Raw genomic sequence first — 22,955 nt, forward strand, 5'->3', positions numbered from 1 at the left:
ATAGGTTAACTAACACAGACAAAACTAAACTTGAAATGGTTCACCTAAGAAATGACATTACCTCTGAATTCCTCATTTTCAGGTTTTTGACTCCTGTCACGTTTCTGTGACTTCTCCAGAGACAGTGTCTCCTAGAGAAAAGTCTGAACTTTCCATGTGAGAAAACAAGCAGGTTTTTATTTATGACACCCTCTGAATCATCCTTAAATATCAAGGAATAGGAACAAGGCTTCCTTTTCACAGAAAAACCTTCAAGAGCTAATTTATAAAGCTCTTTTGTTTCATTCTTCTGGGCTACCAACCATCTGCGTTCACTGTGGTGATGGATAATGCCAGCGGAAAGCCGTGGTAGCTTCTGTGCTGTTTATCACAAGTGTGATGTTGACTTTCGAGTCACTTCCAAAGTGGGGGTGAAGCCTCAGCCCTGTCACACAGTAGCATCCATTTTCCCACTGTCTGCTTGGTACACAGAACATGAACAGTCCTCTTTTATCCAGAAACATAAAATAGGATGAAAGTAACAGCTCAAGGGCTTAGCTCTCACGGAGACAGAAGGAGGAAAATAAACTAGAGGGTCAAAGCAGAGTATATAAAAGAAGAGCAAACTGATATTATTAAGCCAATGAATTCTCAGAGCACTCAGTTTCTTCTAAGACATGATTGAGCTCAGGAGAAATTATATTGAGATATTGAATGGTAAAATTTAGCCTTGGGCAAAAGACCAGGCAGGCTTTGTGCATCATTTGCATCCACTTAACCTGCATGGTTTCAACAGTGCATAAGATGCATGCCAGCTCCATCCAGAAGACTAAATTTTCAGAGGTTGAAAAGGTTAAAATTATAATTGCCAGCAAAGAGTGAACACTGAGAGCTTAGTTTTGTTTAGGAGAGGTTGGATAGAGGTCTCTTTCCCACAGAGACACAGCTGAATATTTTACTCTATTTCTTTTTATTTTTAAGATGCTGGTCTGGTAAACAGTCGCTTGGTGTTTCTTCTGAGCAAGTCACTGAAAAAGCATGTTGTAGAAAAATTTGCATTTGTAATTTCCATGAGGAGTCTCCTGTGTTGCAGAAGTTCATTTTGCTACCTGAACCATGGGATTTAGATAAAGTCTGCAAACAGAACAATTTACTTGAACAGTTTAAGTGTGGTTGCCATAAAGATAACATATCCAAGGTGGTTTTGATGAAAAACTAGGGGGAGAAGAAGGGATGAATTAGATTTTTAACACACCCCCCCCACCCCCACCCCCAGCTGTAGTGAAGAATTGTTTTCCTGCTATTGGAGTTCAGGCTGTCTCTCAGCTGTGCTGGGAGGAGTGGCTGCTCTGCTTGTTAAGAACCCAGTTCTTTGTTAATGCACTGGGCAGTATTGCCTCTGCCATGCCACCCTATGGCCTGAGACACCCCCTGCCCCTCCTTTTGGGGACAGTGTGTGCTCTGCTGTGAAAAAGAATTCTTCCAGACAGTGACTCCTGGGAAGGAAACCACACATGGATTCCCCAGACTCTAGTTCTTATGAGACATGACAATCAAGTCCAGATATGTTTCTGTCTACATATTTCAGTGAAATGATTTGTCTAACTGGGTAACCACATTTTGTTATGTAATTTTACTGCATTTTGTTTCAAGGAAGAGAAGGGACTCTCTTCCTAACAAACACTGTCTCCCCTGCAAGGGGAAGGAGGTGAGCAGTTGCCATACTGCTCACAACACAGACTAATGGGGTAGGGCAGAGCTACACTAACCTGTACCCAGTTCCTGTTTCAGTGCCACCTGTCCCATTACTGCAGCTGGAGAAGTGTTGCACCAGGAATAACAGTGTGACATTGGCCTGGAGGATGCCACCTTTGAGCCATAACCCAGTGGAGGGTTATATCTTGGAACTTGATGATGGAGATGGTGGCCAATTCCGAGTGAGAATTTCATTCAGCATTTATTTGTGTTTCTTTGTATGTGAGTTTCCCCCAGATATGGATTTGTTTCTGTCTGAGGGTGGGGAGAGGGGTAGGGAAGATGTGCATTGTCAAAACATCCCTAATTCCATTGTGCTGGTGGAGAAAGCAGTACAGATGCTGCTTAATAGAAGGACCACTGGCCTAGGTAGGAAATTTATTCGAGGTTATTCTCAGGGCTCTTGGAAAGAGGGCCTTGAGGTATGCCCAGTGCGTTCCAGAGTAGAAAATCACATATAAGCCTGCTGAATACGAGAAGCTGGAAGTAGTTCATTGCACAAATCAGAAATTTCTTCGATGCCCCTACTCTCATCTGTCTATTGCACCCTGTTTCAACAGCTGACATTCTTGGCCCAGAAATGCAACTCAGTCTTTCCCGATTTTCTGAGTAAAAATATGATCCTGCGTAAGAATACAGGATTTCTAAAGCTTTCCCCTGGGAGTGGATAAGACCAGGTTGGTGGAAGCTTTTTCCACTGTCACACTGTGATAAATATGGAACTGATAAATATGGAAAGGCTTCCCAAGTGCTGTCCTTCCAGATCCTCTGGATGATGCCACAACGTGATGCTCCTGGTTGCAGGTGCAGGGTGCTTATGGGCTCCCATACTTTTTTCAACACATTCTGATTAACAAACTAGAGAAACAATTCAATCAGCTTTCTTCCAGCCATGTCCTCTAGAAACTATGGCTTCTACCTCAGGCAGGCTTCGTGCTCCTGTTGCTCAGGACCAGTGCTTTCCCTTGGGGCTGATGCCTCTAAAGCATCTGGACATCGTTGTGGAGTACAGCCGCTCTCTTCACAAGTGGGGAATTTTGCCAAAAATGTGATGGCATTTCTTCGGGAGCTGCAAACTGGCTCCTCCCTGGAAACCTAAAGATTTCTCAAGCTGAAAATGTCCTGGCATGGATCCACCTAAGGAACTGCCAAACCATTACATCCATAGCCAGCAAAGGTACCTGATGGACACTCCTCATTAGAAGAGGCAGCAGTATTGGCAGGGCATCTTGAAGAGGGCATTGTGGTTTTTGGAAGGTCTCCTTAGTTCGTTTGTCCGAGTAACATTTCACAAAGATTTGAAGAGCCTGGTTTCCGCTACTGAAATTGTGAAAAGATACTTTTGTGAATGGCTGCTGAGAGCTGCCAATATAGTCAATGTTAGTAGGTAAGAAGGTTATCATTGTGTGATGAATGAAGAATTAGAATAAGTTGTTAGAATTCCAGTATCTTTTATCCAGTTTATCCAGGATAAACCTTTAAAAGTGGTCTTCATGTCATGTGAATAACAAAATTTCAGGCTGGTGTGTATCCAAGCTCATTTGTGTGGGTGAGTTTTGGTATTAACAAAGGTTTTTAGGACTGCCAGCAGTGCCATATTAAGGTTTTGGATTGAAAAATATACAAAACCATCTCAATCCTTAAAAATGTTAGGTGATAACTTCTATAGGGAATGTTCTGCTTGCTGTGGTAGAAACATCCTGGGTTTTATTCATTAAAAGATAAAAGGCAGGCTTCTCAGCAGTGCCATTTCAATAAGAGTTTTCTGACCTTTTAAACGGAGAATTCTATAACTGAAAGCAAAGACGTTGACTGCAATTTATCAGTATTTGATGGGTAGATTTAAAGAACATCTTTGTAGAAGCAGAGAGCATCAACTTGCATAAACCAAAGCAGTGAACGGTGGTAAACATGAAGTGGATTAGAAAATGTGAGAGTTTTTAAACAAATAAAAAGCTTTTCACAGTCAATATCTCTTATGACATGGAGGTAAATGAAGTTATTCTGTTAAAACTTTATCTTCATGAATTATCACCAGCTAACTCTAACTCAGGACCCAAAAGATTTTGTTGTTTGTAGCAGCCACCATAGTAGCAAAGAGGACAAACACATGTCCTGCTATAAATTTAATCAATTCCTTTCTTACTCATCACATCCTTTTGTGTTTATATGAAAGAATCTTGAACATCAGAACTATTCCTAGGCATTACTAAAGTCTTAACTGAGCTGGGATCTGAGTGGTTTGCTTAGTGACAGGTTTAGGCACTTTGGTGCCTTTGCTACCATAAACCTACAGATTTTACAGAATCAGAGAAAGCAGAAGAGGAAAGGAATTATCTTTCAACCTGCTGCCAAGACAGGATTTTCTAGGCTTCTTTCAGTTCATCGTAGCCTGCATAATCTGATCCTCTTCATTGGTCCTCCCTGTGAAATATTTCACGTTACAGAAGCACTTGCTGTATGATAAATATTTGAAAACCTTTTTGATATCTCTGTAGTCTAGATACTGTTTCATCATGTGGTGCATGTAATACTAATTTTTAGGAGTTAATTTTCTTCTGGATCTGTGTTTTCATGTTTCAAAATTATAATTTAACCTAGGCATGAGAGTTGCTATTTATTCTTACATGCCCACTTTTTTTGTCTTACATAAAATAATGGCCATAGTATGTCAGATAATGGGACTACTCTCCAAAATAGTGGTTTGGAGTAGATATTTAAGATAAGAGGAACATGAAGATCTTTTTGTGTTACCCTTTATTGCTTTAGCCTTCGAGCTTCATCTTCACCTTAGTTTGTCCAGTGCTAGTCGTCCTTGATGTCTCCCATGCCGTGGCTGTGTATTATAACAGCATAACCCATTCATCCTGGGAAGCAAAGAGAAGCTGTTCACTTTTGGCTTATATTTAGAAGCCTTAACTGTGTTAAATTATGTCCCTCATTCTCTCTCTCCCTCTCTTTCTCGTTTTTTTTTTGGAATGTTTAGGAAGTATATGTTGGCAAGGAGACCCTCTGCACCATTGACGGCCTTCATTTCAACAGCACTTACAATGCCAGAGTCAAAGCTTTCAACTCCTCGGGCGTCGGTCCTTACAGCAAGACAGTCATTTTACAGACGTCGGATGGTGAGCTGGGGGTTTGCCACTTTCTGAATGAAAAGCTGCAGGTCTCAGTGGCAGGACACTTTCATCCCTTTACACCCATTAATGTATTTGACACCTACTGGCATTTTCCATTATCAGTAACACTTCAGGCTTCAAGTTGTGTGATTTTAGTTGGCTGTAAAAGTCTGGGATCTAACTAAGATACTTTCTTTATCGTACAGAAACAGTTATGCAACTTGTGGGGCATTTTTTGTTCCGCTCTGTCTCCCTTTCTACATATATCTTTGGGATTTGCCTTTTTTTTTCACTGCTGCTTCAATTTCCCTGCAAGGTTTGATAATACAGAAATGGGAACTTATGCTTGTTCCTCTGTAATTATACTTGACATCCACATGGACATTACAGGAAGTTCGTCTTCATTAATGATATTGTAATGAATTGAGAAGTGTGTGCTATTATCACTTCCACTTTTATGCTGTGTTGCCAAAATAGGCCAGTATAAAATATTTATATTTTAAGAGCTTTTGGGGCCTTTTTTTCCTTTTTTTATAAAAACTCCTTCACTTTGATAAACTAGTGAAGTCAGTCCTAACCAGTATGGACACAACAAATCTCCATTTCCATTAAAGGTGGTCCTGAACCAATTCACCTACATGTGCAGTCTCCATGTCATGGAGCAGCCTTTGTCTTCTCTGTCACTCTCTTGTTACTGTGTGTGGACAGAATGTCACTACCCTTAGCAGCTAAATTTCAGAGGAGCAAGTGCAAATGATGTAAGCACTTCTGAGCTGAAGAATAGCAGGGTACCAGCTCAGATTAAACTTGTGTAGCTGCCTACTGTAACAAGGAAAGATGGTCTTTATTACCTCAGAGTACAATGGGTGTGGGAACCCAGGGCAAGGGGAATATCCCCGTCTGCCCTGGGGTGCTCTGACTCCCAGGAAAACACTGAGTTTGACCTTCATTCATAGAGAAAACTTCCAAAGCCTCAAAGTAAACTAGAAACCACAAAAGTGTGAAATAGATTGTAGAGATTGTAGATAGTAGTGCAGTATGCCACATGGGTGAGAAATTTAGGTTTTAGGATTTTTAGTATGTTATAGATGGGTTCAAGATGGAGGATATAGGGTGCTGTCTTGAATTCTTTTCTTCACTCTTCTTCTTCCTCTTTCTTCTTGGTTTAGGTAGTATCTTGTAATTGGGTAGAAAAATCTGCATTGCGGGTCTTTAGGGGTCAGTTATTGGGTTAGAAAGGAAAACAATTTAGGTGTCACTTCTTAATTGGGTAATTTAGTTTTTGATTAGACTTAAAAAGACCTTACAGCACGAGGTTGTTAGCCATTTTTGTGCTGTTTCCACACATGTAAGGTCTGGGTGTAGACAGCGTGCTGAAGTTTTGATAACAATAAACAGAAGCTGAAGACCGAAAAAGTCCAATGCGTCTCTAGTTCCTGACACAGAACTGTTCCAAGAGGGTCTCTCCTGCCAGGGAACCCCCAAGGAGTTACACAGCTTGGGGCCCACAAACTCACAAATGGAGTCTTTACAAAGGCAGAATTTTATCCTTCTTTCTGAAAGAAAGCAGACAACTCTTGGACACAGCCCCTCCTGATCTAATTCTGCCTTTCCTTTTCCCGTTCCCCAGTGGCGTGGTTCACCTTTGACCCCTCCTCAGCTCACAGAGACATAGTGCTGTCGAATGACAACCAGACTGCCACCTGCAACAGCTACGATGACCGGGTGGTTCTGGGCACCGCCGCCTTCTCCAAGGGCGTGCATTACTGGGAGCTGCATGTGGACCGCTACGACAACCACCCGGACCCGGCCTTTGGCATTGCCAGGATTAACGTGGTCAAGGACATGATGCTGGGCAAGGACGACAAGGCGTGGGCCATGTATGTGGACAACAACCGCAGCTGGTTCATGCACTGCAATTCCCACACCAATCGGTGAGTGCTGCCTGGGGGCTTTGCTCCTCACAGACATTTCTTCTGCCCTGCATCAGAAGCAGGTGTCTCGGCAAGACATCTAGTCCAGCTCCCAGCTAAATGTACTTATTACATTCCTTCTTTAAAATCACTAGTGACAGTGATTGCACCTTAACAGTCTGTGTTGGTGTTTGTTATCCTCACAGTTATCAGTTTTTCCCTTAATTCTTGCCTAAATCCCCCCTGCTGTGATTTAAACCCATTATTGCATGTCCCACCCACATCAGCAGACAGGGGCACAGCACAGTGGGATGCAGGACTTCTCTCATTGCTGGAGGGAGAAAGGTGGTTGATTCTCTTCATTAGCAGGAATCTTGGCTGCAGATAGTACAATAATTAGGCTGCAGGTGTTTATTTCCAGTTCTGACAGCTATTAAGAGTTTTGCGGTAGGTTACACTGAGGCAGATCATGATACAAGGGACTGTTTGGCAGTGTGCGCTTAGTGACAGCTTTCATTCTACTGAGCCATTGTACTGAAGAGCTTTGAAAAGTACCTCAGCTAGTACAGCCAGCTTAGACAGAGGAGGATTTCAGAATGCCCCCAAGCCACTGTTACCCAGCCTCTCTCTCCCACTGCTCAGAGGCTCTGTGTTCTGAATGCTACTGAGCAGTGGAGAGACATGTTCTAGCTACAGGTACCTCCAGGGATGGATCACACAGAGAGAACAACTGTCAGCACAGATCCTGTGTTGTGCTGACCTGGTTGCATGACTTTCAGTGCTCAGGATAGTTACCTCTGCCTAGTGCTGGCTTCTGTTTCATTGAAGTGATGCCAGACTGTGCAGGGGACACATGGTTACGTTTGCTTGAAGGTATCAGATCAGAACTGCACTGCTCTCTTTTTGTGTCCCATAAGAATCAGCTTTAGCTGAAGGTCAGCTGGGTACTGAGACCCTTGAGAAGATCTCCTCGGAAAAGGATCTGAAGTCCTTTGCTTATTTTGGAAAATGATCTATTTGTATACCTGTTCTATCAGAATGGGAGATTAATGTATGAGTAAAGTGACTGACTAAGGATATGTAGCAGGTCTGTGGCAGAGCTGGAATCAACTTCTGTTTAGTTTTCTTCTGACTGTCCCAGCAGGTGTTCTACTCTCACTGTCTCAGGTGTTCATTCTCTTATACCAAACTATCAAAACAAAGTTTTACAGGGATTTTTAAAACACCAAAGTGTCTCCTTAAAGTCATAAGGTTGTGTCAATGTGACTGTATCCTAAGGTTGATTGCGATGTCTCCTACTGAATATTCACTTATACTCTACAGTATACCTATGCTTTAAGTATACTGCAGTTGCTGGGTATTTTTGTTTGAAACATGGTTTGATTTTGCAGTTCATTATAGACAGGTGGAAGGACCTTGTAGCTGGATCAAAAGCTATCTGAAGTCGCTTGGACTGTTTTCCATGTGTTCAATGACCTTAGGTCATGTTCTAAATCAATATAGAGTAAAATAACATCAATATAATAAATATACCAAAAAGTTCTCTGTCCCTTTAACATCTTGATTCGATTCAGGGCGGAAGTAATGTTAAGCTGTATTAATTTTAATGCTCTGTGGAACAGCTTATGTTTTCTGGAAAAAAGCTGGCAACCATTCTGTGCACCACTGTCCCAGAAACCTATTTTATGGATTTGGTCCTCGGCATGCTCCTCCCGGCAAGCAACACACAAGCTAAGCAAAAGCTTTTTTCTGGGAAACACAAGCAATGGAAACACTTAGAATTTCCAATCATCCTGTTTAATCAAGAGAACAAAGTGCTTTCTGTTGATGATAGTTTCCCAGTTTTTACCTGACAAAACACAAAGGCATATGCAAGGCATGGATAGACCCATGGAATATCTGTTCAAGGGAAGTACACTCGCAAAGGGCATATAGTCTTATGAAATCACATGCGCTTCAATGAAATTAGGTCTAGGCATTATATTTTTAACTGTGACAGTCAACTAGGTCAGTTTTTTAACTCATTAGCTGTAATAGTCTTGTTGAAACAGTTATTGCTGCCTATTTGTTTTCCCCCACTGGACACAAGCGCATGACAGAACAGTATCACAATCCAAAGCAAATTGATTGTCAACTTTTAGCTTCTAGGATGTTGTTGTGATGAAAGTTACACCATAGTAATAGTTTCCTTCTTCTTAATCTTCATGAAAATAAATTAGGGTTATTAATAAATGACTAGTTTCAAGGATAACCTGAGATAGAGCTTGAAAGACTAATTTGTGTGACCTGTCACATTTAGAGGACTTTTCTGTTCCTTTCACTCACAGCATGCAAAATTTGATCGAGCATGACTTCTGTAATGCTGGAAGGGGCATGAATAGGAGACTCCAATGCATCCAGAAACATAGGGATCCTTTTGAGAACAGACTGAGGAAACTGGTTAAGAAATACTTCAGCGCAGAGATATAGGTTTGGGAGACACCTTTAAGCCTTGTTGTTCCCAAAAATCTGAGTCTGGGAAAATTATAGAACAGATCCTATGCTAAGGCACACAGAGGACAGGGAGGTAATTGAAGACAGTGAGCACAGCTTTACCAAGGGCAAGTCCTTCTGTGATGGAATGACTACAGCAGTGGACAGGAAAAGAGCTATGGGCAACATCCATCTGCACTTCTGTAAGGCCCTTGATATGGTCCCCCACAAAATCCTTCTCTTCAAACTGGAGACATGTGGATTTGATGGATGTCTGATGGATAAGGAATTGGTTGGATAGTCTCATCCAGAGGGTAGTGGTCAACAGCTACATGTTCAGATGGAGGCTGGTGACAAGTGGTGTCCTTCAGGGGTGCATACTGGGGCCAGTTCTATTTATTGTCTTCATCAATGTCATAGAGAATGGGATCAATTGCACCTACAGCAAGGTCACAGAGGACACCAAGATGCATGGTGTGGCTGACAAACCTGAGGGACAAGATGACATCTAGGGGGACCTGGATAAGTTCAAGAAGTGGGGCCATGGGAACCTCATGAGCTTCAACAAAGCAAAGTGTACAGTCCTGCATCTGGGTCAGGGCAGGATGGAGGGTGAAGGGATTGACAGCACCCCTGCCAAAAAGAAGTTGGGGATATTGGTGCCTGAGAGGCTGATCATGGTCTGTCAGCGTGCACTTGCAACCCAAAAGGACAACTGTATCCTGGGCAAAAGTTGTCAGAGGAATGGAACATTGCTCCTTTGAAGGAAGGCTGAGAGAGATGGAGACGCTCAGCCTGGAGAAGAGAAAGCTCCAGGGAGATCTGATCGTAGTCTTTCAGTACTTAGAGAAGGTTTATAAGAAAGATGGGGGTAGCCTTTTTAGCAGGGCTTGTTGTGCTAGGACAAGGGGAGATAGTTTTTAACTGAAAGAGGATAAATTCATTGTAAAAAATAAGGAAGACATTTTTTTACAATGAGGATGGTGAAATATTGGAACAGGTTGCTCAGAGAGGTGATGGATGCCCCATCCCTAGAAACATTCAAAGTCAGATTGGATGGGCTTCTGAGCAGCTTGATCTAGTTGAAGATGTCCCTGCTTTTTGCATGGGTGTTCGACCTTTAAAGGTCCCTTCCTATCCAAACTATTCCGAGAGATGCTGAATGTCCATTAACAAGAGGCACTGACATTCAATGCAATAGATCTGTTCCTTGGCAGAGTTCCCAAGAGCAGGACTACCAGGTGCTACAGGCAATACTCCAGCCACTACATGTCTATGGAAAAAAAGAGATGTAAATCTCCTTGAAATATTTTATAGCTAAATATTTTATACTGAAAAATAACAGAAAGATGAAATCTAGAATATTTGTATTTTAGTCTTAAAAGTCCCTTGCAATCAGGAGAGTCTCTTTGTTGACTTCAGATATCTCAAGAGCAGGTTTTTTCATCATACAAAAATGCTACAACTGAATGAAAAATGCTGTCATTGGCAACAGATATCATAAAGTTTTTAAGATGCTGTAAAGCTAACTCTTAAAGTATTGTAATGGAGAGTTGAATTAATTATTCAGTTTATTAAATTGTTCATAAATTCTTAATATTTATTTTTAAATAATAGTGAAACTATTTTTCTTAATTCCTCAAGCCAGTTCATGCAATCATATTCTGCACATTGTCCAAGCTGTTACTGAAAGCATCTTGGAATAACAGCCTCTACTGCCACAGGCAACTGCATTTTTCATGGTAGCCAAATTCCCCCTTCTATACTCTGACCTTCCAGGCTTTTGCACATCACTTCTGCACTCAGGAATTAGTGTTGCACACATAAATCAAAATGTTCAAATTATTTACTTGAAAAAATGATACAGTGTTGCCTATCTCCTGAATTGGATTGTCATTTAAATACTAAGTATTTATTAAGGGAGCATTGCAACAAAAAAGTTGTATTTTCCTTTTACATGAGAGGTTACTTGGGTTGTGTGGTTTAAGTGTCATTAAGTAGCTTAAAAATGCATTCCAGTAAAGGAGCAGGTTTTTATGTGGTGCCACAGATGTGTACCGGAAGCAAGCAACATCACTTTGAGTCTCTTGAGCTATTTGGCTTTTTTGCCACAACAAAAGCATTTATTAGAAAAGTTATCCTGTAATGCTGTCTAAATAGTGTACATAAGAGTGAGGAAATGTATTGCATAAGTTCTCTCATAAAACAGACTCTCCCAGCTCTCCTCCTAGAAAAGCAACCAGGAAAATAGTCCAAAAAGTGCTGGAGTCCTCAAAGTACTGTTCCCAAGGAAGCATGGGACGCTGAGTAAGAGCAACTGTTCAGCCCCAGAAGTCCAGCCTCCCTTGTAGCCATGTGATGAAGAGCTCCTGCCTGCTTCTGTCCTCCCTAAATCCTGCCAGAGCCAGTTTCTCACAGTGGGGAGATGGCAGAGTAGGAATGGGGCAATCTACCTGCTGAATTCCTGCAGAACTTGGGGCAGGAACAAAGGGAAAAGTCCCCATCCTTCTGCTCTGCCCCCACACCCCTGTGGCTCGTGTAGGGGCCTCAGCTGGGTCCTGCCTTTGCCCAGATGGAATCTGCAGGCAGAATCTATCTCTTCTTCACTGGGGCTGTCCCTGGGCGCTGCAGAGGAGTCACTCAATGTCACTGTGCAGCACACAGCTAATTAGCCCACAAGAAATAAATTAGCTTGTCATATAGGAAAGAACATCATAATCTCAAAAATGTGATATTGTTGTTTCTGTTTCTCTAAGCGAATTGATGCCATTTAAAAGGATGTAATAGAATCCATTTTAAGCAGGATCTAAAATGTGGTGTCCTACATGCAAAGCTGTTCCTAAACAGAGAAAAAAAAAAATCTACTTGTAAATAGCTCCAAATCATAATATTGTTGCTTCCCACAATCTCATAGTGACTTTTATGATTGAGGGCATTTAATAAAAACAGTCTATATAGCGAGATGCTCAGGTAAGCATCTTAAGTTTTGATGGAAAATTATTTATTTTGTGGTTTTGGAGAAGAGGTCAGAGAGAAACCTGTTAATGCTTACAGGACCAGAAATCGAATCAAAGGCATCTGAGAACAGTGATTTTTCACATCTAACACCTCTCGGAGTCAATCCATGATTCTTAGCTATACTATTATTGTTTGAAGAGCTTTAAAGGGAGAAGTCAGAACAGTTTTCTATAATCTACCTTCAGTTGAAGTGCCAGGTGCCTCATTTAGTCTAAAGGAAAAGAGTTTGTGACACCTAGTGGACAAGAAGAAAATTTCTTACCCTGCACTATATTCTTCCTAATCATATTCCAGTCCCCCCTCTCCTTTTTTTTTTTTTTTTTTACATTTTGCCTACCTATTGTGATAAATTTGATGATAAAATACCATTAATCTTGTGAATGTTGTGTGCCTGAGGCGAGTACCTGGCACAAAAGACAGCTGCTTCCTTTCCTACTGCAAATTATTTGAAATCTGATTTACTCTGAACAAATTGTGTCAGGCTGTAAACCCATCGCAGAGCCCCATGATATCAGTAGAATAGCAGTGCCTGTGGCCAATCTGCATATGTAGTGGGTATTTTTGCTCAGTGTCCTTTAAAGTAATACTGAGTTTGTCTAACCCCCAAGTCAAAGTGCATTAATGTCAAATTGCTCAAGCGTGTAATGGCTGGCTGAGTCTGTCCTGGCAAGCCCTGACACTGCAGTCGCTCTCAGCAGCTGCTCCTGACACAACCAATTATCCCTGGTATTAATAACTGTGCCTGCACACTCGAGACAGCTTCCGGTCCTATAGCTGAGCACCTTGTCAATCAGAAGCTACGCTTAGGCCTAACCAGTCCCAACTTCCCTTCCTCCCCAAAACCACCGTCTGTTCTACCTGTGCTGGTTCCCCGGGCTCTGGAAATCTGGGTTCCCTTAGAGCATGCCAAGGGGAGTAGTTGAGCTGGAAGTCTCTCTCTGGAGTCGTTAGCAGGCATATTGATTAGAAATGAACATCTAGCAGAACAGCTTCCTGCTTTTTCTTTTCCTGCCATGCATTATTTCACTGTAACAGCAATACTCAGAGGTGCCATGTCGCCAGGACTCCACTGGCTCACCTCCCAGTTTGTCATTAGCTGTTAGCTCTGGACCCCGTTTTCACCTCTTAAATTGCAGTTGCAGAAGAGGTGGATCTAATTTCTGTTTAGGATCCTTTCATTAAGCTCCCATGGATGTGGTATGTACGCTTCAGATAAAGGTGAGGCTCAGTCATCACCAAATGCCTCAGAGATAATAATTTCTCTGTGCGACTCCACGCTCTCTTTGCTTAGTAAGGCTGGCTTGTCCTAGAGAGAGCAGCACAGTGTGCTCTGCCTTCACCAACAATGTGTCCTTTGTACCTTAGGACTGAAGGAGGAGTTTCTAAAGGTGCCACCGTTGGTGTGCTCCTGGATCTGAACAAGCACAACCTGACCTTTTACATAAACGGGCAGCAGCAGGGGCCTCCAGCATTTGAAAACATCGAGGGCGTCTTCATGCCTGCATTGAGCCTCAATCGAAATGTCCAGGTAAATCTCCTGCAGTCCAGCCCCACTTACCCCTTCCAACTAAAGGAGCTGATAGCATCATCTATGGGTGGTCAGTACAGAGAGGGGCTCTTTTCCTTCTCAGTCTCACTTCTAGGCTTCTCACACTATTTGGACTACGTTTGACCTTCTGCCTTGCCTAACCAATGTGAAGAGTAATGCTGTGAAACAAGTGAAAGTACCTGCATGCACTAATTCCTGCTCTGATTTCCCTGTGATGCTCCACTTAGAAAGCAGTGTCTCTTAAGGTTCTCCCCTGCTAGTTTGACTAAAAACCATCTTAATTCCTCCTAGATCTCATGTTTGGAGATAATTAACATTGGCAAATGACTGATGTATGAGCAACACAGTGGTAAAGAGAGCAAAGGCAACATAGGTCAGAGAACTGGCACAACGGAGCACATCAGTCAGCTCATCATTCTTGTGCTCTGTGTACAAGAGGTTTTCCTCTTGAAGGAACTGTCTTTAAATATAATGCATTTTTACTTCAAGACCACTGCTTATGACTAGAAACTAGGTGTGGTAGAGAGAACCTGTGGAAATACCCAGGAGCCTGAGGACTGAAGGAGGTCAGGTTAGGTCAGGCAGGACCAGGACAGCTAGGGTGTAACATCATACACGGGCTCCACTGTGTGACCTCTGTCTTGAAGCACTTGGGGTCCCTCATGCAGACATCCCATCCACCTTGTACCTAGCAAGCAGCACTTCTGGATACCTACAACTGGTGGCTAGATTTGGGAAAAGATACAGACACCTGGCTTCTCGGTCCCAAAGCATTCAGGAGGGAAGGGGGAAGGAGACTTGTTTATTTCAAAGACTAGATATCATCTCCATTAATAGTCTTGATTTAAACTTGGACCTGCAGTCCTGCAGCCCTTTCCTTGTCATTTGCCTGCACTTGCCTTCACAAATGCTCTTTGCAGAGGATGTCTCAGTTTTGAATCTAACATTATTTCTTCTTTGTACAGGTGACCCTGCACACAGGACTGGAGGTGCCACAATCTGTAAAACAGCCCAAGTTGCCCAACAACTAATGAAGCCCCCGTCTGACACTGTGCTGGATTCTGTAAGCTTTCTCAGTGTGTTTTGGCACTTCTCAGTAAGTCAGTAAAAAAGCACCCTCTTCCTTGACTTCAAACACTGTGCAGCATGCTACTCACCGAATAATCAGCTGGTTAGAGCTAGGACACTCCATTTTCAATTTAACAGCCATAGCAAGCACATCCACTGGACTGGCACTCGACTGCAGATGGGTACCTGAACATATCTAATCTGCATTGCATATGTAGGTACACTCATGTGCACACACACAAACACATCTGTAAAGCAAAAGGTTAAATGAGTGTATTTTCTCTCTCATGGTTGGATTTGTGCTTAAATACGCTGGAAAATGGGTGAGACAGTAGGACAATGGATGTTGGAGCAGTTTACCAGTAAACGAACTGGATTCCCTTGCCACCTGAAGTCCTTAAATAAAGAAGGCATATGTTTTGACAGCTGAAACGGGGGTTATATGCTCAAGAATTCCTGGTTGCCAATTACATTCAGGGGCTCAAATGACCATTAATTATTCCTTCTAGCTCTAACTACAATAAGATATAAGATAATGTTCCCTTAGAATTTAGTGGCAGAATTTATTATCTGCAATGAGAACAAGATCGGTTCCCAGGCACTGCCATGAAATAGCTAGGCTCATTTTAGCTAACATCATGATATATGCAGAATTCAGGTACAGAAAGTAGAAAGAAAAACATCCTTGATGCATTTTAGTGTTTGTTATTTAGGCAGGACTGCCGAGACACTGCAGATCCTACAGAGGATTTGATTGTGGTTATCAGCACAACTCTTGAAAAACAGTGCATGGGAGATTACTTTGAACAGAAATTATATGAGATTTAGTTAAATATGGCACATGCAAAGTCTCCCACATTGAGAAATGCTGCTTTGCAGCCTTGAGCCTAATAAAACCTGTGCAGCTGTAGTTCCAATGTAGCTTTGAGATCTGAAGCCTTAATTTTCTATTAGATTACTGTGAGCTATGTCTTGATCCTAATGAAACACTTAAGAGAGATTAATAGCAGTAATGCAAAGCCCATCCCTAAGAATTTTTCTGGATTGGGATATGAATTTTTTGCAAGACTTGACCTGTGCCTGACATCTCCCACATAAATGAGCAGCCATTTCAGGTGCTGGTCGTGACAACTGGAGTCTGACTGACAGTGATCTTTTCTCACAGCCATGGCACTGTCACCTGCATGCAGTTGTCAGAAAACCAAGCACTGGTTTGCCTGTGTGCTTCGTTCCCTCTGAACCCGGTTAATGTGTGCGAGTGTGTGTGTGTGTATAGTGGCAATGCGTGAGGACGAGATGCAGCAGGCTTGGTGAGCCCATGACCTCTTGGACTCTTGTCACTCTAATCCTACAGAAGTGTGGTGCTATCAAACAAGAAAAGCATAAACTTTCAAATCCTATCAATGTGCTGTTTCCCTTTTAAAATCCTGCTGCTTATACAAACTTTCCTCTTCAAGCATACGTATACGCACACGCATATTCTTATCAGGCATGCAATTATTAAACCTGAAAACAAATATTCCAATCAAACTCCAGCTTACTGCTTTGCATTAAAGCACAGCCACAGGACAAACAGCCCAGGCTGCCTTTAGGCAGCCTGCCAGCCCCCAAATGTCCTGCTGCAGGCCCACTTGTGGTCTCTGTCTGGAGCACATCACTCAGGTAGTGTTGAGTGATGGCAAGGCTTCCCTGTGGCAAACAGCCAGAATCCTCCCATGGGTCATCCCACCTCACACGGTTGTGGGAAGGGAAAGGCAGCCCAGAACAGAACTGGGCTATTGCACAGACACAAAGCAGTCTGCCATCCTGCTGCCTGTAACCAAGCATCCTTTAGCCCACCTCTCCTGCAGGACAGCAATGCACCTTCAGCAACATCAAGACTGAAACAGGAAATAAAACCAACGATGGAAAAAAAATAACATATGCTATTAAGTGAGGAAGCAACATCACTTCCTTTAGAGTCTGGAACGGATTGTACTAGTAAACTTGTAGACAATGGAATAACTGTGCTATGCTTATCTTGGTTTTGTAAAGACTATCAGAGACCAACTGTGTTAAAATCTTCGGTTTCATTCAATACCATATGAACTCATGCAAGATTTTCTAACTAGCAGGTCTGTTTTAACCTACCTCAGCTAGAACGCTACCAGACCCCAAATTTCCTCTTCTTGTGTGCTCTTCTATGAACCTAACAGTTGTAATCATAGCATTGGCTTTGAATATTGCCAGAGTAGTGTATGAAAATATTGTACATAAATTGCACATAGTTTTTTATATGGGGAAACATCCAGTGATAATTTTACTATGGAAGGCACTCCACTTTCACTTGTATTAAAAAAGACAGAGCATTGTTTCTTTTGGGACAGAACCTTTGTCTTTACTCCTATCTGTAAAGGAAACTCAAGTGAATTTATATCTTTCCAATCTTCAACCATTGCCAGATGTTTAAAATTAATTCTGAATGGGTTTTAGAAGTGTTTGCAGTACTCAGTTTTCATTTTTATAGTTTCTTTGGTGTCGGTTCCTGGTGTATTATATCTTTGGGAGAACACATTGAGTGACATGTTGTTGATTTCTAATGAATATATGGAGATTAGGTAGGAACAGTGAGTAGAAGAGCTCAGTTTTTACCCTCCACGCATTCCAACATTCACAAAAGTAGGGTAGCTACCATTATAGTCTCCTTTTAACCTAGCAGAAATGCAAGTAAGTTAAAAGGAATACAGTTAGAAGTAGGCTACCTGCATTAGTAAGACTACTTTACCCTAGGTAAAAAACTAAACAAAATGTTTGCATGTGTTGGTTGTGTACACAATCAAGGACTTTTGGCATGGCCTGTAGCAATAAACCCGCGATCCTCATAGACTGCACTCTTGTGACTTTAGCTGGATACATCTACATAGTTTGATTAACAGAAATAATGTTTAAGTAGTTAAAATTACTCTAGGAAATTAACAACTCCACACATGAATATTTATCCAGAGCATGCAGGTGCCATCTGAACACAAGCAGAGAAGAATTCTCCCCTTGCAGAACAGCATTAGGTAGGGAGAGGTGGGGCACTCCCACACCTCTGCTCAGGCTGGAGATAAGTTTCCTTCTCTGCAGGCAACTTCCCCAGGGTCCATCTCATTATAAACCCAGCAGTTTGCACATTCTTCATCTAGAGTATCTCTTATGCCAGTTTTTATTTCCTCCAAATCCTTTCTTTAGGAGGGAGTCAGCCCTTAGTCCCTGCAGAAACTGTGTTGCTGACTGTTCAGGGAGAACCTAGAGCACAGAAGAGTGGCACAGATACCCAAGGGGACCACTTAGTGTGCTCTTCTTCCTTTTGTTCCCTCAGAGTATTTCTGCAGCTCTCTGGGGCTCCAAGCTCCTTTGGCACCTGGGCCCACCCAAAGCTGCATGTCATAAGATTCTTCAGCTCCTAGAGGCCAGGTTGCTTCTTATAAGCAGGAGAGCAAAGCCTCTTGCACTGGGATAAATCCCATCCACTATGTTACAGAGCCCACATAAGGTAGCTGTAAATTGACTTAACATTTAAAAAAACCACCAAAACACAAGCAGGGCCTCCCCTTATTAACAAAACAAAGCTTGACTTCTGCACACACCACTATGGAACCTCTGAACAGCTGCAAAATAAATACAGCAGTCGAACTTTCTGTCCTGCAGAGCAACAAAGGACTCTCAGTTTTCACCTACCCCTGGGAGCCCCAACCTTAGCCTTTTGTAAACCTTCTTCCTGGCTCTTTCCTCTGCAAATTTCCATTAAGTTCAGGAGCACTGTCAGATTTCCCAAGGCATGCAATGCTATACAAATTCCACTTCCTCCTTTCCCTCATCAACTTGAAAAGAGCTCACAAGATCTCTTAGTAAGACTTTATGTCAATATAAGCACACATGTACCTGACAATCCCTTGCTCCTTCTGCTGTGGAAAGGTATGTGCTGTAAAATAAATCGCAGTGAGGACAGTAATATACTGTGATGTATTACAAAATTGAAAGCAATTTGACTTCTAAAAACATAGAAAAGATGGGCAAACAGCACCATCACCTCCTATACTTGCCTATGCACTTAAGATACATAGAGAAAAATATATTGGACTGAACAAAATAAATAAAATAAGCATGAGCTTACATTTATCAGAGTTTAAGAGGGAAAAGTATTAAATGTAATTTAATATATGCATAACATTCCATCATGTTGTAAATAACACCATGATAGTGTATTGCTGTAGTTTGTTCTTGACTGGTGATAGAGTTCTGTGGTAGTGCTGTGTAAGTTGTTTTTTTTTTTTCCTCAAAGTATAGTTAGTAAAGATGGCAGAGACCATCCCACACTCTGGTTTCCCAGTTGTTCTAGAGCAAGAAGAAATGTGAGGTGCAGCTTTTTGTTTTTTTTTCCCTTACATGATAATATTTCTTAAGGTAAGAGAGATGAGATTAAGGCTAAGCTGCCACCACTACCATCACAGTGTATGAAAAACACTGTGTTTGCAACTGCCAAGAAGAGGTAGTGTATTTCTGGACCACAATTCAGACCACCCATCACTGTGAGAAGGGACACAAAATTCCACAACCTGGGAACAGCAGCTTTCTGGTGCCATCTAGTACGTCCTTTGGTCACAAACAGAAAGATGAGGAAGGAGACTTGTTAGACCTTACCTCAGGCCTTACCAGCTTTGCAGCATTCTGCTTTAAATAGCAAAACCAAGAATTCAATTTTGAACTAGGCAAGGTAATATGAAAACACCAAGCATCTTGGCTAGATCAACTTTGGAAGGAAAATTACAGTTACAGATCAACCACATTGCAAATGTAAAGGGGACTTGTCACTGGAAATTATCAGGCAAAGATGGAGAGTCCTTTTATTTTTAATTTTTTTTTAGGACGAAAAAAGTGAGCTGCTTCTAGTTTTTACTGACAACATTTCTGGTGGTTCCTCTGCCCAGCTCACTGAATGCTGCACACACAGAGCCAGGTGGAGCAGCAGCCTGAAGCACAAATCCATCATTATTAAGACACACTTAGGTCTCCTCAGGTGCAGAAAGAAGCCCATATGCAAACCTCAGAGATGTGTGGGGCTCCTGCATCTCTGCACAATACAGTAGACAGACGTGTGTTTCACTGACAGAGGCACTCAGCAGCATCTTCCCCTTCTGTTAAATAACCTTTTTGTTACATTTGTTATTGCAAACAGTTCCAAGCAGGATTAATGAAAAAATTATTTTTATGCTAATTGGAGAATTTTTAACATTTTCTTGTGAAGCAGTAGATAGAAATATTCCTAGATCCTGATTGCATTCCTTATCCTCCACCTCCCTCAAATGTTGTCAATAAAAACACTAACCTTTCCTAGGTAGCATGGTGAGAAGACATTATGTGATGAATATTAAAAATAAATGCATGAGGTAAACCTGCTGTTCTTTCTGATTGTTATATGAAGCATGAGTAACACTAATTTAAATGTTGGCAACTAAAATACTGCAAAGAAATAAGAAAATGGTGTTCAATTCTGGTCAAATGGAAGACAAGAAGTTGTTTCTATGTTTTCTTAACAACAACATTTTTTTTCTTTACTATCGTTTCCCATAGCTTATATGAATTTGCAGCTGGTGAAATATACATCTCTGCTATATGTGTCTCTCACCAGATCAAGAGGAAAATACAAACTTTTTATAATTTTGTACCTGTAGAAAATGTTTGTATTTTTTGAATTAGAAACAAACTGCTTTTTGTCTTTTGGTCCAATTAAAACTTTGTGTATTATTACTATTATTACCATTTTGGAAAACCTGACATATAAGTTTATGCTGTTTTACAGTTTATAAATAAATTCTTATAACATTGCCAACAAATCCAGTATCACCCTATTTATTACTATACCCTATTTATTATTACAAATTATGATTACTTAGATGAGGCATTCATACAGTTCACATGACTATCTCCTACTGTTGATACTGCTTTACCTCACAGACAAGAATAATCCAGTAAATGGAGAAAGCCAAGAGTGTCCTTCCTTAGAGCAACCATCTGTGCCTCAACTTCAGACATGTCCTGATTCAGTGGCATGGAACACCTCTCTTTGTCAGCAGCACTCTGCTAGCTCTGACTTATGTCGGTTATAGAACACCTGGGAAAGCTTCAACCCACCTTAGACACTTTGGGAAATCACCCAGTCTCTAGAAGGTTCTAACACTGGAATAAGCAGAGGCTGGAAAGAACCATATCATCAGCAAGTTCTCACTGGTAAGCCCTTTGGGTAAGTGCACAAACTATGCAACAGAAAGCTTGTCAGGGCAGGGATGACACAGACCCTGTGAGATGGTTTGAAATGACCGACAGTCTTGGAGCTACACACCTCTATCAAGCAGATGGCCTGTGAGGGACTCAAGAGCACTTCAGAGGCAGCACACCCAGCCCCTGCAAAAAGGCACTCACAGTGCTACACAACCTTCACAGACATCTGTCAGTAAGGCAGAATAAAGCATTCTGACACAGTGACAGCAGTGCCAGAGTTAAGAAACAGGAACCCAGCCAAAACAATCAGGAGAAAGTACAGACAACAGTGTGGAGACACCATCAATCACAGCCTTTCTTTTTTTTTCCTCCTGCAAAAAATACATCTTGTCATCAACTCCTTTATGGCAAAAGGTTTGACTGGGAAAAAAGATAATCACATGTGGCTTAACACACAGGGAAACAGGGAATAAAGATAACTGCAATAGGAAAAGGCATGAGAGAGCAGACAAGGAGACATCCTTGAGTTCTTCCTTTACACCTCATTCCTCTATGCAACGGCAAAGGGCAAAATAAGATGTGCCCTGCTGTCTTCTTCCCATAATCAATGTTATTCAGTCAACAGGGGCTTTCATGTATCAACGTGTGCTCCAAAACCAACACAGCTTGCTGTTGGTACACTTGTGCACTCCCTTCATCACCAACACACACCAGCCCAGAACCACTAGGTGCAATGGGTTCTCAACACTCTTGTTTGCCAATGTTGTTGATGCATCTAGTAACAAAACAGGACTGAAAGTACCATGCTTACCTGAGCACAGCATTCCAAAAGAAATGTAGCATGCCAGCTCAAAACACCTTGGAGACATGATTTGAAAAAGCAAATCTATCTGCATTAACAGAAGCCTTTCATAGTGCATACAAACATTAAACAAGTGTGAAAATGCAAAACTTTGAATAAACTTTTCGTTTCCTTCCCCAAAAAACTTTCTCATTCCATTGTCAACTTGGCATTTCAGTTTTCAACTTTTTAGCTTAAGAACTGATTTTTTTTTCAACTTTTTACAGATTTTACAAGTTCGACTGCAAAAGTTGAAAAAAACTCCATTCTAAGTTTCACTCCCAAATAGCTTTTGGGAGGTGTGGAGGTGGAAAGTGAACATTTTAACTTACCAAAGCTGATGTAGAACATGAAGTCCCACATTATATGCCAAGTGAGACAAACAAAACTTTATCAAGAAGTGAGTAGTAAAAACTAAACTCAAGGATTAATCAGGAATTGTAAAATACAGGTTCTCTTACAACATCCAAAGCCCATCTGTTGCCTCAACAAGTCTTGATGCTCTGTGCTAAATTCTTAGTGGCTACACCTTCACACACCATCATGACTTGACATTTCTCCAATGTCAAGTAAGTCATTAAGTCTGTAACCAGACAGGAATCTTAATTCCAGGTTGAATCTGCAACCAATACAGAGTAAGAAATCAAATGATGCAATTATGAAATGTGATAATAGCATTTAGCAACCAAACTCTGCATACCCCTTCTGTTTCTACACGGTTCCAGAAACACTCCCTTCTGCTTGTTATCTAGCACTTGATCCCTCCAAACCCTCTCCCTCCTCTTGATCCTCTTAGTTCTGGCAGACACATGTCTCCAGGACATGCAAATAAGGTAAGGTGTGGGGGAAGTAGCGTCCCAGAATGCATCCCTGTCTACAGTGTGGCTCTCCCTATCCCAGAACACTTTCCCACCCTGGGAGGGGGCCAGCCCCTGATGGTGCTGCAAGCTTGGCAAGACACAGACCTCGGGGTCAGAGATGACCTTGCTCAGGCTCCC

The 22,955-nt window shown here is 41.7% G+C and overlaps 1 protein-coding gene across 2 annotated transcripts in view; it reads left to right on the forward strand.

Moving 5' to 3' along the window:
* The window catches only part of TRIM67 (tripartite motif containing 67), a 41,766-nt gene extending 21,035 nt beyond the window's left edge, over positions 1–20,731 (forward strand). For both annotated transcript variants that reach the window (XM_030268317.4, XM_004176374.5), the window contains exons 6-10: positions 1,771–1,916; positions 4,721–4,859; positions 6,484–6,787; positions 13,622–13,784; positions 14,771–20,731. In XM_030268317.4, the coding sequence (XP_030124177.1) occupies positions 1,771–1,916; positions 4,721–4,859; positions 6,484–6,787; positions 13,622–13,784; positions 14,771–14,836 (818 nt within the window). In that variant the 3' untranslated portion in view covers positions 14,837–20,731. The remainder of the gene's footprint in view (positions 1–1,770; positions 1,917–4,720; positions 4,860–6,483; positions 6,788–13,621; positions 13,785–14,770) is intronic.
* The last annotated feature ends 2,224 nt before the right edge of the window (positions 20,732–22,955 follow it).

The sequence above is a fragment of the Taeniopygia guttata genome, chromosome 3 (assembly GCF_048771995.1).
Source record: "Taeniopygia guttata chromosome 3, bTaeGut7.mat, whole genome shotgun sequence".
Lineage (NCBI taxonomy): Eukaryota > Metazoa > Chordata > Aves > Passeriformes > Estrildidae > Taeniopygia > Taeniopygia guttata.